Here is a 19,620-nt window from a genome sequence, read left to right on the forward strand (position 1 = left end):
TGTGGGTCCTTCTAGTTGTGGCATGTGGGATGCTGCCTCAGTGTGGTTTGTTGAGCAGTGCCATGTCCGCGCCCAGGATTCGAACTAACGAAACACTGGGCCGCCTGCAGCAGAGCGCGCGAACTTAACCACTCGGCCACGGGGCCAGCCCCATGAATGTACAGCATTTAAATTACTGGGAGAATTAAAAGATTTGCTTTGCTTTCTGGCATTAAGCTTTCCAAATTAGGATTCTTTTTTTAATATCTCAACTCATCAGTAGAGACCTATGGCTTTTATATAAAACATTATAGTTATCCTCCAGGTTTCCAGTGATTTTCTAATGGAGTAGCAATGAAAAAAGAAAAATATTTTTTTTAATTACAGTAAAACTTGGGCATAAAGTCATACAAGAATAATATCCTTTTTTTTTCTCCTTTTCTGGACATTTGGTTCAAGAGGACATAAACCCTTTTTAAGGGCATTCTAAGGCATGGGACCATGGAGAAGCAAGTATAGCTACCATAGGGTCTTAGAAACCAGAGGTCACATGGTAGTCACCATGGGCCGCATATGACCTCTAATTGTGTTTAAATTTGCCTGAAGAATAGTTAACATTTTTAACTAGTTGCTAATATTTTTTAAACTGGAGATTTCATATAAAAGGCCAAATTCTCGGGGCCGGCCCAGTGGCGCAGCGGTTAAGTGTGCACGTTGCACTTCGGCGGCCCAGGGTTTGCCAGTTCGGATCCCGGTGCAGACATGGCACCGCTTGGCACACCATGCTGTGGCAGGCGTCCCACATATAAAGTAGAGGAAGATGGGCATGGATGTTAGCTCTGGGCCAGTCTTCCTCAGCACAAAAAAGAGGGAGATTGGCAGCAGTTAGCTCAGGGCTAATCTTCCCCCCAAAAAAGGCCAAATTCTGGCTTTCTTTTCAAAATCAGTATCTGGCTACACTAGGTCAACATTCCTGAATAGCAACAATTGGCTAGAGCTGCCACAGCCCACTTCACTCATTTTTGTTACTCATGTGGTTACTCTAGGCATTTGTTTGCTAAAAATATGCCTAGAGGAGTGATTTTCTTTCTTTCCTTTTTTTACAAAAAAGGAAAGAAAGAAAAGAAGCCATAAAACTTGGAGTTTAAACAGTAAAAAATATCCAAGTAACGTTAAAAATGCGACAAGATGAGAGTCGCCTTAACAAAGTACAAATCACGTAACAATATAAAACTCACTGGTAGTTAACCTTTTTATGGCATTCTGAGCCTCACAGCTTCCTGCGGAGTAGGATAATAATTACATATTCGTTTCACCAAGGAGAAACCTGAGTATTAGTGAGGCTCATTAATTGACAAGTCCAAATTCACAAATGCTAAATGTTGCAGCTTAGGTGTAACTCAGCTTCAGATGTTAGTCTAGCGCAACACTATCCTGTAGAAATTTCTCCTGTGACAGAAATGTTCTGTATCTATATTATCCACTGCGGTAGCCTCTAGCTACATATGGCTGTTGAACACTTGAATGTGGTTAGTGCGACTGAGGAGCTGAATTTTTATTTTGATTAATTTAGATTGAAATAGTCACATGTGATTAGTGACTACCTTATTGGGCAGCGTAGGACTCTAGAGCTCCTTTTTTCCTTCGTCACATGGTCTCTGTATTGAACAGTCTTATTCTGTTTAGTAAAATTCATCAAAAGGTTTTTGTAAGGTTTTCTCTAGTTACTTACCCAGTGGCAATCATCCATTCCACCAGGAGCTGAAGATAGGTTGAATATTTTCTGTATCTGCATAGATTTTCCTCCACAAAGGCTTTCATCAGACAGTAGTGTTCTTTGTAACAAAGTCGGGGATCCCAGTGGTAAGGTTCTTATGTACAGAATTTCCCAAGATTCCTAGTCCAAATAAAGAGCATAATTCAAAGTGTATTTAAACATCAGAAACGTGTAGATGACCAGGACAAGACTGGTTTTTTTTATGGTCTAGGATACTAGTGGCTGTTACACAATCATGGAAGAAATTTAACATACTCTGACAGTTAGCTGGTTTGAGTTGGACCAGAATAACTTTTAGAAAGGTGGCCATTTAGCTAACCTCTCCATCAATTACCATATATTATTAAATCCAAAATGGCGTTTTTGTAAGACACACCTTGATTTCAGAGATGTTAAAACTTAGGGGAGGAGATTCATCTTGGAATTGGTGAAATAAAAAGTTTGTCAGTGGGCTTCATCTCCATTTGGTCAGCCTGTAACCAGGGACAGTATTGAGATTCAAACGTCAACTCCTGCTTTGCCCAGTGGCTAATTAAACCCTTCACTTTGGCTGTCCCCTTCCACACTAACTTATATCGATTATGACTGATTAACAGGAAGACTTTCTGGTGGTAAGAAGCAGGTTTAAGCTCTTGCTCAATAACAATTTGATCACTATATTCACTTTCTTTAAACACCCCCCTGCTCCCATAAGTGCAGATGAGGATGTTTTATTATCATAAATAGTCCCGGAACAAGCTTAACCAATCACCTTCTAGCACATAGGCAACTCTGCAGCACACCTTTTTAGAATACCACATGCTGTAATTCAAATTATCACATTAGCTATCCAAATGCACCATTTGTTTTTAAATACTGGAGTGTTTACCTGAATTTTTCCCCTTTCATCTTCCCGCGCCACTTCACTGGTACATTGTCACTACAGTGACAGGTTTATTTATGTGCCTTCATATGCTCACTTTCGGTTATTTTAATAATATATTCCTATGTCTCCATAATGGTGTTCTTAAGCATCTTAAAATATTAGTTATTATGGAGTGGATTCGTGTCTTTTATTTTTCTTGATGTCTTCTTGAATCTTGCCTTTATTCAGACTTTAAAATATTTCAACACTTCCAAACTCCTGCCTCACAATTTCCATACAAGTCTTACTCTCTGGAAACTGAACACGCTTTCTGAAACCTTAACAGCCCATAAAAGAAATTTGGGAGTTTGACTCTATAAACACAGAAGCATTTCTTGCCCAAAATGGAGTCTGGCATCTAACAGTTACCATTTCGGACACTGCTGTGAAAAGTTCCCAAATACAAGCCATTCAGAGTTGACACTTGTATGCAAAATTCATACATGAGTTAGTGAGCATCATTTATTATTATGTAGTAACAAGGAGTCCTAAGTGCTTTGGTAAATGTACTACTTTGAACCATATAAAACTGCTGACATTTGACCATTTTTGATTTACAAAAAGTGGCAGCTTCACATGGTCCATCCTAATAGTATAGCTTTGGATCACTCCAGCTTGTATAAATTGCATTCTCTCCTTTTGCTGTTTTCTCTTATTTTTTCTCAATTAGTACTTTTAATCCAACAACCTTCTCCTTGCTACTATTCTTCTGTATTTCTCAGTTAATAACGTTTTTTATAGGACTCTTCTCTTCTCAAATAATTCCCCAAGTCTATTTAGCTTCAGAATTAGTAGCACAAAGCAGGCTGGTTGCAGAGTGCCTTTGATGCAGTCAGGACGTACTACTTCAAGTGTGTGACCTGTTTTGAGATATTCATTATCCTAAAAGGTTAGTGTCATTGAGTACATTTACTCCCCAATAAAATAAGCCACCATAGTTTCTTACTTCTCGAATGAAAAAAGCAGAAGGAAAAATGCTACTTTTTTTCTTTAATGCTGATAGAGGCCGTGCTATGTGATGTCTTTATGACATGATTTGGCTAAAGCATCTCTGAAGAATAAAGTGAATGAGTATATATCCTTTGTTATATTCACCTTTTATTCAACTGAATGTAAATTAATAAATTCCTGCAGCTTTTTGTTAGTTTATTGTCTTTGGGTCTTTGTCTCAAAAAGAAATGGGATATATTACCTTTTATTAGAAGCAATAGAGACATGAACCATCACCTGGTTTGAAACTGTAGAAATTGTACCATTTGTGTCTCTGTCCATTTATTTTGTAATTTCCTAATTTTCACGGGTAAATAATACCTGTTGGTGTATTCAAACTCATCCATTTTTTGTTATTAATTTGCCATTTTTATTTGCAGAGGATTTGTTAGTAGTAGTTGGTAATGTCAGGTAAATTAAAAAAAATAAAAATTTAAAATCCTTTATTAGTGAACTATTTGACTGTTCACAAGTGGTAATGCTACTATTTGTAATAATCTGCTAAATAGATGTGATTTTCCCCTTTTGCAGATGTGAAACTGAGGTCAGCTTAAGCTATTTTATAGGATAGTAATCTAAATCTAGTACAGACCCATAATGGAAACCTGGGCCAGAAGACTCCAAAGACTTTACCCTACGCCCCCTCCTCGCCCTTCCTCTACGGCATACTCCCTAGCTATTTAAAAAGAAATCCTTAAACATCTATATCACTACAGTGCGTCTCATAGTGTATATTATCATTCTGTACAGTCACGTGCCGTTTAACGACATTTCGGTCAACGACGGATCCCATATACGATGGTAGTCTCATAAGATTAGTACCATATAAGCCTACGTGTGTAGTAGGCTATACCATCTAGGTTTGTGTAAGTACACTCTATGAAGTTCACACAACAACTAGATCGCCTAATAACACATTTCTCAGAAGGTATCCCCATCGTTAAGTGACACATGGCTGTATTTTAAGTTTGTTTTTAATTTTACAAATATTTGCTGATGGCCTCATGCACCAGGCATAGCCAAGGTGTCTGTTCTCATGGCACATTCTACAGAAGGAAAGAGACAAACAAGATAATTTCAGATAAGAACAACCCCTATTGGGACAAAATGGGAGGCAGTTTGATGGAAGTGGATAGGTAGTTCTTTGTAAGAAGGTGGTGTTTGAGCTGAGACTGGAATGACAAGACGAAACCAGCCATAGGGAAGTCTGTAGGCAGGATATTCTAGACCAAGGGCAAGGGGAAAGAGCCTGCGGCTGAAGCATCTTGCAATAGCAAAGGGGCAGGTATGGCTGGAAGATAGCCAGTAAGGGGGAAGTAATATGAGATGAAGTTGGAGAGATAGACAGGGGCTAGATCTCAAAAGAAGGGCTTCATTGAGGGGTGGGTGTGAATATTATCCTCAGTACAGTGGGAAGCTCTTGGAGGCTTTTAAATAGGGGAGTGGCGTGATCTGATTTATGATTTATGAAACTCTGGCTACTGTTTGGTAAGTGACACTAGATTGTGTATATTTCACTGCTGGGAGCCTTTTGGAAGGCCCCTCTCTACCAAGGGTCCAACTCGTAGAAACATCCCATGTTTTTCCTCTGAAAATAACATACACAAGACTAGAGGAAAATGCTAAAGCCTTGAAAAGTGTGTATTAATTAGAGAGAATGTAAGGAACACCACAACTTTAAAAGGTAACTGGGATCACCAACGTCATTCCCATGTCAGCATGGTGTTTGTTGCAGGCTTTGCTAAGCAGCTGCTAAGGGACCCTAAAGACCTAGAGTGTGACAATGACTAAATTTGTAAATTGTGTTGCCCCGTACTTATAGTAGGGATGGAGGTTAAGAATTGTGTTCATATATAGACTCTTGCTGGATAGTAATAATCAGTGCTGGAGAACTTTCCACATTGGTTCCAAGTGCCTTGTCGTCTCTTTTTTTTTCCTCCCCAAAGCCCCAGTACGTAGTTGTATAACCTAGTTGTAAGTCATTCTAGTTCTTTTCTGTGCGATGCCGCCACAGCATGGCTTGATGAGCAGTGTGTAGGTCCACACCCAGGATTCAAACTGGTGAACTCCAGGCTGCCAAAGCGGAGTGCACAAACTTAATCACTTGGCCATGGGGCCAGCCCTGCCTTGTTGTTTCTAAGTGTGAGAAATAAGACCTTTTGATTTTTGTTTTCTTTTGATACACTTGAAATATGTCATCAGCTTTTTAAAAAATTAAATACACCTTTTATTTAAATATTATATCTTTTGAACTTTCTTTTGCCTAGGGAAGATTTGCCCTGAGCTAACATCTGTTGTCATTCTTCCACGTGTGGCCACTGACAAGGTGTAGGTCCACACCCAGGAACCAAACCTGGGCCACCGAAGTGGAGTGTGCTGAACTTAACCACTAGGCCACAGGGCTGGCCGCTCGTGAATTTTTGAGGGTGAGGATTGAATTTTTTCATGAGGAAAGGATTGTGTTTGGGTTTGTTTTTATTTGCTATTTTTAAAAAATACGTTAAGGACTTCTGGTGGTAGTAGAAAATATTAATTCCTTTAAGAATCTGGCTGTGTTGCTAGATCCACATTTGCTTTTCTGTGTTTTTGTGAACAACTGATCAAATTAGATTCGTCACTCTTGGTTTGTGGTGATTTGAAATTGAAATGGAATATATTAAAGCAGCCAACCACACTGATTACATTGCAAGCCTCATTTAATTTCATACATTCACACATTACAGTGAAAGGCAGCTTTTTTTAATGCATGATTGTGACTGTACCTTGAGCAGTTCCAAAGGTCATCTGTAATGGGTGCATAATTTGTTACTATTAGATATCTGATTTATGGTAGGTGTTCCTCAGCCTGATTTGTACTAGTAGTAAATATGGTGAGTATCAAAACTCAAATCTGTAAGAAGTTCAGCCTGTCACATTTGGTGGTATTGTCTTAGTCTTCATTGGTCAGTAGACAGCAGTAAATCATGGAATAGCTGTCATCCTCAAATTGAGAAGGTGCCAGTACTGCGCCCCTGTTGTACAGGGGTTAAATGAGCTATTCTTCTTAAGAGGACAGGCTGGCCCAGGTGAAGGTGGTAAGAATATTACCAGCTCAGCTAAGGGCACTCCCTCACAGCTACTTGAGCCTTAGTCCCAAAAAGGCTTTAAAAGGACTTTTTCAATTTCATAAGAACAATGACATTTGAGTTTGCTCTTTTTTTTCTTTTCTTTTCTATCAATGAGTTTTGACTTCGTTTACTTGGTGCCTTCTGTGTGACAGGCACTTTGGGGAGGCCTCCAGAGATCCAGAGCATGATTAGGACACAGTCTCTGCCCTCAAGAAGAGGACAATCAGGTACAACCATTTGTCCCACTGCACCATTTTTAAGATGTGAAATGGCTTCAGCCTTGTCAGCGACTCAGGAACGCAGCTCGTATTAGGGTATTAGGCAGCCCATTGTTCCGAACTTGATTCACACGTGGGGTTAGCACTTCACTCCCGGAGAAAAAGCTGTTGTGTGCTTTATGGAAACTCAGCTGTAGAGTTGCCTTTTATTTTGTTTATGATGGTGGAGACTTGTTCATTTTGATCTGATGTTACTTGCAGTTTAGGATTTGTTCAGAGGTGTGTAGATTTGTTTTTGTTGGCTTTGATCAACCAATTGGTTATTTTTCAGCTCTCGATAACAAAAGGTACCGAAACCATTTTTAGTAAAAAACTTTATTATTGAAATTCCCGAACGAGGAAAAATAAAGCAGAAATATTCTACCTAACCTTTATTGGAAGAATTACTTTTAAGAACTCTTTTTCCACTTCACATCTTTTTTCTTTTTTGGTGAGAACATTTAAGTTCTGCTCTCTTAGTGAATTTCAGTTATGCAGTGTAGTGTTATCAACTATAGTCACCATGTTATACGTTAGATCCTCAGACCTTATTCATCTTATAGCTGAACGTTTGTATCCTTTTACCAACCTCTCCCTATGTCCCCCAGCCCCTGGCAGCCACTCTTCTACTCTCTGTTTATATGAGTTCGACGTTTTTTTTTTTTTTTTTTAAGGAAGATCGGCCCTGAGCTGACATCCGTGCCCATCTTCCTCTACTTTATATGTGGGACGCCTACCACAGCATGGCTTGCCAAGTGGTGCCATGTCTGCACCCAGGATCCGAACCGGTGAACCCTGGGCCGCCAAAGCGGAACGTGCACACTTAACCGCTGCACCACCCGGCCAGCCCCCGAGTTGGACAGTTTTTGACAAAAGATTCCATAAATAAGTGATATTATGCAGTATTTCTCTTTCTCTGTCCAGCTTATTTCATTTAGAATAATGCCCTCATGGTCCATCCATGTTGTTGCAAATGGCACGGTTTCCTTCTTTCTCATAGCTGAGTAATATATACACTACGTCTTCTTTATCCATTCCTCTGCTGATGGACACTTAGGTTATTTCCATATCTTGGCTATTATGAATAATAAGAACTTTTTTAATGTAACTCAAGATTTCCTAGGAAAATAATTCTATTGTTAGAAACAAAATAGACTTTGTAGACTAGTGTAGGGAAAGAAAGAAAAATTGAAGGGTGATTTACAAAGAACAGCATTCCCAATCTGTGTTCTATGTAATTCTGGTTCCATTAGTATTCCTGAGTTCCCTGACCAAAGCAGTTTAGAAACTGCCACATTCTATGCCCCTCACAGCTTTGTCTGTGTATATTGGCATATTTAAGGCTCAGATGTCCTTTAATACAGAAATCTATTTAGTTTTGTTTCAAGCCAGTTCTACATATTTATCTAGTTGCAGGACATAGTTTGGGAAATAGCGGAATAGAATTTTAGCAATTATTCATCCTCTTTTACCTTCGATTAATAAATAGATAGCAGAAATTCAAGCTCCTACTGTCTCCTGAACTAACTTACAAAATTTTCATTGAACACCTGTTACGTGCTTAGCCATTGTGAGAGAGAGAAAGTGTCACTGCGATCCTGACTGAACACTCTAATTGGCACATAAGCCCACCACCATGAAACAGCAGAGTGCCATGTGGTAAAGGGCCGTGTGCAGCAGCCAAGCGGCTCTCAAGTGCAGACTTCTGATTGCCTGGAAATGTTTATAAAAAGCCAAAAAAAAGTATGGGAGAAGCAAGAGGGGACTAAGAATATAGGCAGTAAAGGGAGGAAAGGAGGAAAGGAGGACAGAAGCAAGTAGCAGCCATGAATTAGAAGTAATAGTAACGGGGCTAAGGAAGACTGCTGGCGAAGAGGAGACCAGCTTCTCGTTGGGAGTGAACAGACAGGACCTGCATATATGTTATCACCTCCCCGGGGGTGTTTGGGTGTTGCCAGCTCCCAGACTGCAGGACTCACAGACACCAGCATGCCACATGGAAGGCCGTCAGCTGGGATGGTTCAACATTTTAATAGGGTGCCATGGCCACCTAATGCAAGGATCACAGACTCATATGTCTTTAGGGACTGGGCAGGAAAGCTGATGAAGCAGGCCAAGTCTAGGAAAAATAGGAGTGGTAGGGACCATGGTGAGGAGCACATGTTTTCCTACAGAAAATGTGGGCCCTGTTTTGCCAGACATTCTGATTTTGCAAGAGGAACCAGAAATATGGACATTTCTGTGAAATTAACTGATTTTTAAATGTTGGCTCAAGCTTCCACTTCATTTAGTTTTAATAAATGCTAGGGAATACTGAGTGAGGACATGGGAACTCTCCTAACGTTTGCTGGTGGGAGTAAATTGGTATAAGAAATTTGGCCATATCTAGTCAAGTTGGAAATCTTCAAACATGACCCACTGATTCCACATCTCTGTATCTGCTCTAGAGGCCCTCACGCCCCGCGCTCAAGGAGGCTAGTAGGCTACAAATCTCAGCATCGCTTAAGATAGGCCTCCAGGTAAGCAAGCTGCAGATAGAAAAGTGCATATGAAATGATTTCTGTGAATTTTATGAACAACATTAGAACAGTATCTATGTACCGTTTCTGCTTACACAGATATATAGTAAAGGTATGGCACAGAGATAGCAAAGAGATGCGTCACCTTCAGGAGAGTTGTTAGCTACAGGAAATGGGGAAAGGAAGCTAAGTGCACTAGGAAGCCATTGAAGATTTTAAGCAAAGAAGGAACATGACATGATCTGATCTTCTTTTAAAAGGTCACTCTGTCCGTTCTATGGAAGACAAGAGGGGAAGCAGGGAGAGCGGGTAGAAGGTATTCAAGTGGGAGAGAAGTAGCTTGAATTCCAAACAGTGGAGGTGTACCTCTTAGACAGGGTTTTCCACCCTTGGCACTATTGACATTTGGGCTGGGTCGGTCTTTGATGGGGTGCTGTCCTGTGCACTGTAGGCGTCTTAGCAGCATCCCCAGCCGGTTGTGACAACCAAAAATGTTTCCAAATGCCCCAGTTGAAAACCACTAGTCTAAGCAGTATATTGTGAGGTTCCAAGTATAAATTTTAAATCTGTTTATAAGAGGAGGAGATCAGGCAGAGCTCAAGTTCATTGGGAAAGATTTCATGGAGGAGGTGAGATTTGAGGTGATCTTTGCAAGGGGTGGAACACCATACAGACATTCCAGAGACACTAAGTCTTGACTGTTTTAAAACTTAAAACAGTAGCTTTTTCTTAATCTTACATTCCCCTCTAATTAGTTTACTCCCTGCCCCGACTTCTCCTTGACTTCCAAGATTCTTGCAAGAGAGCTGTATACATGCTATTCACTTCCCTAGCCTTTAGATCACTTAGCAGCTCTATTGCTCACACCAGGGTCCCCAGTAACTTCCTAGCTACTAAGCCCAGTGGAATCTTTCCAGTCTGTCTGTATTTTACCATTGACCTCTCTACCCCAATGGTTTTCCGCTCTTAAAATTATTTCCTCTTACATAATCAAAAATGTAGACCGCAATTCATGTATAGAGATGTTAATCTCTACATTACTGTCACTTGAAAATGTGTGCCTCCTCTGTGTCATAGAATATTATACAACCATTAAAACTCACTTTTACAGAAAATGTTTAATGCATAAGGAAATGTTACAGTCTGGATTAAGTAAGAAAAACAGGTTTCACATCTGTGCAGTCAGTACACTCTCACCTACAGTAACACACACAGACATTAACACACATGACTTTAGGAAAAAAGCTGGCGGGAAATGCATGGCAATATTCTCAGTCATTTTTCCTGGCAGGCAATATGTACTTTTATAATTGGTGAGGAGGGAAGCTGTACTGAAAACATTGATTTCTCCAGTTTTCCCTCCATCCTCTTCCCTCTTTGTGCATTCTTCATGGATGACCTCATCTCTACCTTACACACCAAGGACTCCCAAATCTCACTGCACCAATCTCGTCCTCTTTCAGACTGACTTCAGACTCACATACCTAATAAGCTCCCATATGTCCACTTAGATATCCCGTGAACATCTCTCAAAGATCAGTGCGTCCCAAACTGAAGGCATTGTATTCCTCTTTCCCCACAAGCTGTTTCTTTTGCCCTCCCTTTCCAAGTCAGTGACACTCTCCATCTATCCTGTCACCCAAGCCAGATATCATCCTACAGACCCGTCTCCTCCTCCCTCCACATCCAGTCCACCTCCAAGATATGTAGGCTGCTTTTGCCCCTTAAGTCCATCCTGTGGCTCTCTCCCTCCCCCATTTTCACTTATTACACCTTAGTTCAGGCAGTCCTCTAAACAGGCTCCTAGACAAATCTTAGTGCTCTTTCTGCTTCTAGACCTGTTCTGTCCAATGCAGTAGCTACTAGCCACGTGTGGCTATTGAGCACTTGAAATATGGCTAGTTTAAATTGAGATGTGTTATAAGTATCAAATACACTTCATTAATATTCTTATATTGATTTCATGCTGAAATGATAATATTTTAGGTGTGTGGGATTAAACGAAACATTCTTAAAATCCACCTCACCTGTTTTGTTTTTTTTTTAATGTGGCTACTAGAAAATTTTAGACGACGTATGTGGCTTGAATCTAACCATCCCCTCTTAGGTTCGTCCTCTACACTGCTGCCAGAATATCTTGCTAAAAAACAAACTCGCTGTGCAAAAAATCCTTTGAAGTCCTTTGGGATAAATTGTAAGATTAGTGTAGCTTTCCCTAAAGGCATTCAGTTTCGAAAACTTTTCTGATACTGTGATGTCCAAACAGAGTGTCCAGCTAGCTTCAGCTGGTAGGTTGGCAGCTTTCAACCCCTAATCTAATGACTGTCATCTCTGTGGCACCTCTCCCTTCCAATATTCAATAGCTATTACATAATTGATACACTGTAAATAGATTTAAGTAGAGTTGAGCATACTAGAAAGTTCCCTGTATCAATTATGCATTAGTACTAAATAAGAAGTTTAATATAAACCCTTAAAGGACAGGTACATTCATAATACTGTTGAAAATTCTTTGCTAGACTCTCCATCTCATCCTAGTGGACCAAATGTGTGAGTGAGCACTCTGAGGAGACAGAAGTGGCTGCGAGGGCCAGTGTCCACTTGCAGGGAGATGATGGTGGGTGAATCACCTGGGAAAAGAAACCCCAGTGTGTTGATCGTGCCAGAAAAATTAGATGAAAAGCTACAAAATCTGAAAGATCAATGCTTATGAGATGATCTTTCTTTGGGGGAAACACCATAAATGAGAATGTTGGATAAAATGGCAAAACAAAAAATGGGTCCTGAAATACTAAATAAATTTAAAATTAGGGGCCGGCCCCGTGGTCAAGTGGTTAAGTTCGTGCACTCTGCTTCAGTGGCCCAAGGTTTCACTGGTTTAGATCCTGAGCATGGACCTAGCACTGCTCATTAGGCCATGCTGAGGCAGCACCCCACTTAGCAGAGCCACAAGGACCTACAAGTAGAATATACAACTATGTACTTGGGGGGCTTTGGGGAGAAGGACAAAAACAAAAGATTGGCGACAGATGTTAGCTCAGGTGCCAACCTTTTTTGTTTCTTTTTTTTAAGGAAGATTAGCCTTGCGCTAACTGCTGCCAATCCTCTTCTTTTTGCTGAGGAAGACTGGCCCTGAGCTAACATCTGTACCCATCTTCTGCTATTTTATATGTGGGATGCCTGCCACAGCATGGCTTGCCAAGCAGTGCCATGTCCGCACCCGGGATCTAAACCGTCGAAGCCCGGGCCACCAAAGCAGAACGTGCACACTTAACCACTGTGCCACCGGGCCGGCCCATCAGGTGCCAATCTTTAAAAAAAAATTAAAACAGCTGTATCATAACAGCTTTTTGACTATCTGGAGTATGTCTTATTTGTCCATCAGTATATGTCGAAGATGCATGACAAACTAATAGAACCATATCTGAGGTATTTACAAGGGGGAGATTTGCAAGGTTGTGTTATCACTGGCACGATTTGATACATATGTACTGCTGTGACAGCCACCACCCAGAAAGAGCTAGTTTTTTTCACATACTGAAATACTGTTCTTACTTTGGCTCTGGTGCTGAACCACAGTTAGAGGCTTGATTTTTTTCCATCGCTATGTTGCTTTTCCTTTCTCAGAGGGCCGTCATATTTTTCATGTTCAGAGAAGGATGTCTTCAACTTCCTCATGGTGTAATTGCACTGCCCCTTTAGAGAGGATGCCCTTGTTAGAAGTTTGCTGCGAGTTATTCCTTCCGTTACCTTGCGACTGGGGCTTCCATACAGATGCGCTCCTGCATAACTCCTTTCCTCGCACAGCAAAATTGTGACCTCGGGAATATCAGTCTGTGGTTTGCCCACTTCCGTTTCTGCTCTTCCCCATCTTGTTTGGGTGGTGTCCCTTATGTATCCAGAACCCTCCTGCTACCTGCCTCCCTCCCAAGCTCTAAAATAAGGAGAAACCCTCGATTTGTACTTTAAAAAAAATTCATTTGTGATGTGATTGTATTACTCTTTCCAAGGTTATTTGTACTGTCAGACTTGCTTTGTTTTATGTTCAAGGAATGTCAGGCATCAGCAAGTAGTGATGGGTCACATTTAGAGCAGGGATACTTTCCCATTGTTCCTAAAATGACATATGCACAAAAGTGCCCTTAAGGCCAACCCTAAAAGCACACCTGACTTATTTCCTCTTAAGGTGCCCGGGGAGAATGAAGAGGGACCTCCTCTCTACTTCCTCTCCTCCACAAATAAGCAAGACTCACTAGGGCTCCCTCGACCGTCCCTAGAACCAAGAACAAGTTTCACCTGGGCAGCCGATCCTCCGGCAGAGGTTCTCCATCTCAAATGCCCAGTAAACCCTAACCTGGGAGCTTTAAAAAAAACTCCAATGCCCAGGCCACACTCCAGACCATTTAAATTCAACCCTCTGGGTGGGACCCAGGCATCAGTGTACTTTCTTTAATGTCAGGGTGCAGCCACAGTTGAAAACCACTGCTCTGAAATTCTTTCCCACCTTCACGCCTCTCGGAGCTTGTTCCTAGACTTAAAGTTTTTGAGAATATGGCCATTAGGTTCCATAGGGGAAGAGCATTATATTGTTTGTTATGACAAACTGTAATGCTCCCACCCACTGACAGCTGTCATTTATTGATCAGTTATGTGTCAGGCACTCTGCTATGTCTCTCTGTATGTTATCTTTACGTTTTTACTACGTCTTTATATATATTATATTTACTTTTTGTACTTTACTATATTTTACTGTGTTTGATCTTAACTATGAAATGGGTCTTATTATTACCATTTCACAGAGAGGGAATGGAAATGTTACAGAGGGTAGATGATGTGGTCAAACTCACACAACTATTAAATCAGGGGAACAGTTGATCATAATATTGATCACATGTTAGATCAAGAACAAAGAAGAGAAAAACTGTGAAAAAAGATCGTTTGTGTACTAATTACAATCAATTATACCAACAGTTTATCATTTGTGCCTAATTACAATATAGCACTATAATGATTATGATTATAAATACCATTAAACAGATATCATATTAACTTGGGCAAATTTCTTTTGATTACAGAACAGCTCAAATCTTTATTATAAATAGGTATGGAATGAATAGCTAATATTTTATTGAGTATTTACTATACACTAGGCATCACAGTAAGTACTTTATGTACATTTCATTTAACCTTACAAAAAATAAAACTCTGAGTTCTGTACTATGATTTTCCCAGTTTCATTGAGATATAATAGACATAAAACATTGTATAAGTTTAAGGTGTACTACCTAATGATTTAATCTATGTATATATTGCGAAATGATTACCACACTAAGTCGTTAACATCTATCATTTCACATAGTTGCAATTTTTTTCTTGTGATGAGAACTTTTAAGATCCACTCTCCTAGCAACTTTCAGATTTGCAGTACAGTATTCTTATCAGAGGAGAGGAAACTGCGGCTAGGAGAGATTGAGTTGCTTACCTGGTAAGTGGCACAATACAAATCTTCAACCCAGGTCTGTGGGACTCAGAGGCCATACTCTCTAGCCCTTCACTGTTCCAGTCTCCTTGTTAATATGCTGTAAATGAATTACAGCGGTTCCTTATTCTCAGCCTTTGCGCTTAATTGCCAGTGTGGAGTAGTTATCTATTCAAAACTTGTAACCTGGCTTGTGAGATGGGAATAATTATTTTAAAGATTTTATTTTTCCTTTTTCTCCCCAAAGCCCCCTGGCACATAGTTGTATATTTTAGTTGTGGGTCCTTCTAGCTGTGGCATGTGGGATGCTGCCTCAGCATGGCTTGATGAGCAGCGCCATGTCCGCGCCCAGGATCTGAACAGGCGAAACCCTGGGCCGCCAAAGCAGAGTGCACGAACCCAACCACTCAGCCACGGAGCCAGCCCCCAAGGGTATAATTATTTTAAAAGTCTATAAGAGTTTCCTTTTATGCTACTCATCTTTTTAATTTTGAATGTATTTAATGGTAACCTAATGAAATCTCACTGCTATATAAGAACAATCCCTATTTATTTATTTTCCTATCCCTTCAATCACATAAAACCAACCTGTCTTCTTAGATTAAAAGTTAATAACTTATACAGTCATCTTAGTTCTTGAATTGTGTTTCATTTAAAAATGATATTTGAAAAAGGGTGGGCGGCCCCGTGGCCCAGTGGTTAAGTTCGTGCACTCCGCTTCGGCAGCCCAGGGTTTCACCAGGTCGGATCCTGGGCGCGGACATGGCACCGCTCATCAAGCCGTGCTGAGGCGGGGTCCCACATGCCACATCTAGAAGGACCCACAACTAAAAATACACAACTATGTACCAGGGGGCTTTGGGGAGAAAAAGGAAAAATTTAAAAAACAAACAAAAAAAATGATAGAATCTGGGTATATTTAAAGAAATCATTTTGTGTTAAAAACTGACCCCAAGGGGCCAGCCCGGTGGTGCAGCAGTTAAGTTTGCGAGTTCTGCTTCGGCAGCCCGGGGTTTGCCGGTTCGGATCCTGGGTGTGGACCTACGCACCACTTGTCAAGCCATGCTGTGGCATGCATCCCACATATAAAGTGGAGGAAAATGGGTGCAGATGTTGGCTCTGGGCTGGTCTTCCTCAGCAAAAAACAGGAGGATTGGCGGCAGATGTTAGCTCAGGGCTGATCTTCCTCAAAAAAAAAAAACAATGACCCCAAAACATGCACATAGAAAAGCTTGATTAGTAACAAATATTTTTATGAAATATTTCAGGTAGGAGGCATTTGGTTCAAAAGATTATCTATAAAATAACAAAACCTGAAACTAGATAATCCTCAGCAAAATATCAGCATATTAATATGCCAAGAAACTAAATGACATGTCTGATTCCAATTCATGGTGATGGAAAAAGAGCCACCTTGCCCCAACTCTGGTTCAGACCAGTTACACAGGGTTGTAGGTGATCCTCTGAAAAGACTCCTGGTCTCAGGCCAGCCTGCTGCCCCAGCGGTTAAGTGCGCACGTTCTGCTTCTCAGCGGCCCCGGGTTCGCCCATTTGGATCCCAGGTGCGGACATGGCACGCCTTGGCAGGGGCCATCCTATGGTGAGCGTCCCACATGTTGGGTAGAGGAAGATGGGCATGGATGTTAGCTCAGGGCCGGCCTTCCTCGGCAAAAAGAGGACGATTGGCAGTAGTTAGCTCAGGGCTAGTCTTCCTCAAAAAAAAAAAAAAAAGACTCCAGGTCTCATCTTTGTCAAACCCTTCATCCAGGGGTTACAGCCAGTGGAGAACCCATAGGCTTGGGGCTTAGAAAACCTGGGTTCCTGTTGTATCTCTATTAACTCTCCAACAGATTGCCATGCTCTGAGTTTTCCAACTGTCCTCAAAGAGATGTTGCAGAATCAGGAATAATTTACTAACGCTTACTAATGCCTATCTTTCCTAGAGTTAGTATGTAGAGTAAATAAGATACTGTATGTACGTAGTTGAAATCCAATAAATGTAACTTACTTCATATGTAGTGATGTGTATAATAATACAGAACTCTTATTTGTATAGTCCTGTGCCGCATAATGACGTTTCAGGTCAATGATGGACCGCATGTATGACGGTGGTCCCATAAGGTTAGTAATCATAGCCTAGGTGTGACGTAGGCTATACCATCTAGGTTTGTGTAAGTGCACTCTGTGATGTTCACACAATGGCAGAACCACCTAACGACACATTGCTCAGAACATGTCCCCATCGTTCAGTGACGCATGACTGTAATCATATAAGGAATCTATAGAACCTTTCCAAAATTCCCTTAAAAAGTAAAGAAACCTGGTGTATTATGTCAGCAAAATCCTGTCTGGAACCTTTATAAATAAGTTATGCCTAATTTTTCCCTCAAACTAATAACTCCCTGCCAGTCTTTTTTGGCAACATAGAATTCATTTTCAAATCACTAAAACCCTCATGACCTAAAATATTTGATGTTTGAAGGAATTTATTCTACTGTCAACTCTTCGGGCGTGCCCTAGGTGCTAATTGAATCAAGTTCCGTCTGCATTATGGTCTAGTGCTGGGGTTGTAAACGCCAGCCCTTGGAGGATGAAATGTCAGGGTGACAGATCACGGGAGGTGTTGATTGGTGGGAGCTGGGGAGTGCATCCCCTACATTCAAATTAAAAGTGCATTCAAATTAAAAAAAACTGAACACCATCAGCTGGACAGAACATACCTTGTAGCTGGATTCTACTGAAGATCACAGACCTTCAGCTACTAAATGTCTTGTGATAATTAATCCTACCCTCAAAATGGAAATGGTTATATGCCACTTCATACTTGTTAATAAGTTGACTATGTGTAAAGATTTGAGTATACCAGGAAGTTCACAAAGTCAATTATGGTTATTAGGGCTCAGATTTAAAAGTATTTTAATAACAAACAACTAAAGAGCTATTTTCTACCTGAATTCCGATGTCCTTATATATATCCTAGAATTCTTGAATTATATAAAATGTTCTTGCATTTGTATGTCTGTTTTACTTACTGTCTTACATATAGTAAGCACATAAGAAGTGTTGAAATTAGGTAGTTGACACCAATAAATACTTAGGGCTTTTTACAACATGATATTATGAAATCTGTAACTTTAATTTATGGATAGTATTAATACTGTGCATTTCGAAAGGCACTTTATTCCAGTCATGGTCAACTTGAATAATTCTGAGTAGTTCCTCACAGATTCCAAGGGGGGAAGGCTACAGTTAAAGTCTCATACCACCCTAGGCAGTTAATACATCAATAAAAGAGCATAACATTGTGGCCACCCTAGACCAAGTGCCTACTACGTGCTAGACTCAGCACAGGTCCTTCACATGCACTGTATCTCAGTTTACTCCTCAGGCTGCTTCTAGGAGACATTCTTACTGTTTTCACCCATTACAGATACTGAGCCTCAGGGAAATTCCCACGTGGACAGCAACAGAACTTTCTGCTTCTAAATCCTATGCTGGTTATGCTAGAAATATCTGTTACCCCTCCTCCCCCAAAAAATCATTGATAAGGCCACCAATGCATTGATTGGAGCAATTGAATGAACCTAGTGAACCTTGTAATGTGTCCCCCATGTCAGGTTGCTCTAGGGAAGGAAGGGTTCAGCTCCTTAAAATTCTCAGAGAAGGTATGCACCCCCATCGGCCACTGTGTCTAGCTGTCAGACACTGGTATCCGAGCGCTGTCTATGGAAGGAGTTTGTACTAGAATTGCATACAACAGAAGTACCTAAACTAAAAGCCTACCCATACTTGGGAAACGTTAACATATGCTGATATCAAGGCAGGCTTGGGAAATGGAAGACCAGTATGTTTTCTTTCAAAAGTTAAACTTGTGCTGTTTCTTCAGACTGTCCACTCCAGCTCTGCTCATGCTTCCCCAGCTCAAATGTGGCTCCTTCCATGGGACCTTTCTCTGGCTCTCTGGGTAGAGTTAGGTGCTCACCTCCTCATGTAGCGCTTTGGAGATTTTGTCTATCTGCTTCCTCCCGTGCACCTCTCTTCCACTAAACTGTGAGTTCCTTGGAGCCAGGGCTGGTCACTGTCGTTTTCATCCTTGTTTTGCCAAGCATGGAGTGAGTGAATGAATAAAACCAACACAGCTGCCTGACCTCAGCACTGTTACTCCCTCCCGTCGTCTAGTTCTTGGCAAGTCAGGAGGCCAGGGTGTTGTTGCTGAGCTCGCAAAAGTTCAACTATCTTGTGGAAATTAGTGCTTTTACTTTCACAATTTGGGGAGAAAAAAAAAGGTGAGCTGCCAACCAAACTCCTTCGTTAAAAATAGCAAGAAGACTGGTTCTACGAAAGTTTTCTTTTCCCCTGTATGTCCTTGCAGCTTTTTTCATAGTTTCCAAAGTTGAATCTGGAACCCTCTCCTTAAGAGTCCCTGGTTCTTAGGAGAAACGGAGGTATCAAAGAAGAGTCCTTTTTCCTCAATATTCCCACCTCCGGCTGACAATTCAAATAGGGAAAGCTTCTGACTCTATCTCACGTAGCTTGTAAGATGGCAAAAGCCCTATATTTAGTAATGTCTAACCGAAGTTTGTCTTAATAATTTAGGTAATGTTCTAG

The 19,620-nt window shown here is 40.8% G+C and overlaps 1 protein-coding gene across 15 annotated transcripts in view; it reads left to right on the forward strand.

Moving 5' to 3' along the window:
• Positions 1-19,620, forward strand: part of POLA1 (DNA polymerase alpha 1, catalytic subunit) — a 286,891-nt gene that overhangs the window by 239,394 nt on the left and 27,877 nt on the right. For 5 of the 15 annotated variants that reach the window (XM_070256826.1, XM_070256823.1, XM_070256828.1 and 2 more), the window contains one exon: positions 6,910-6,984. The exons of the other annotated variants lie outside the window; for them this stretch is intronic. In XM_070256826.1, coding sequence (XP_070112927.1) covers positions 6,910-6,984 — 75 coding nt within the window. The remainder of the gene's footprint in view (positions 1-6,909; positions 6,985-19,620) is intronic. 15 annotated transcript variants of the gene reach the window in all.

Source organism: Equus caballus, chromosome X (assembly GCF_041296265.1).
Source record: "Equus caballus isolate H_3958 breed thoroughbred chromosome X, TB-T2T, whole genome shotgun sequence".
Lineage (NCBI taxonomy): Eukaryota > Metazoa > Chordata > Mammalia > Perissodactyla > Equidae > Equus > Equus caballus.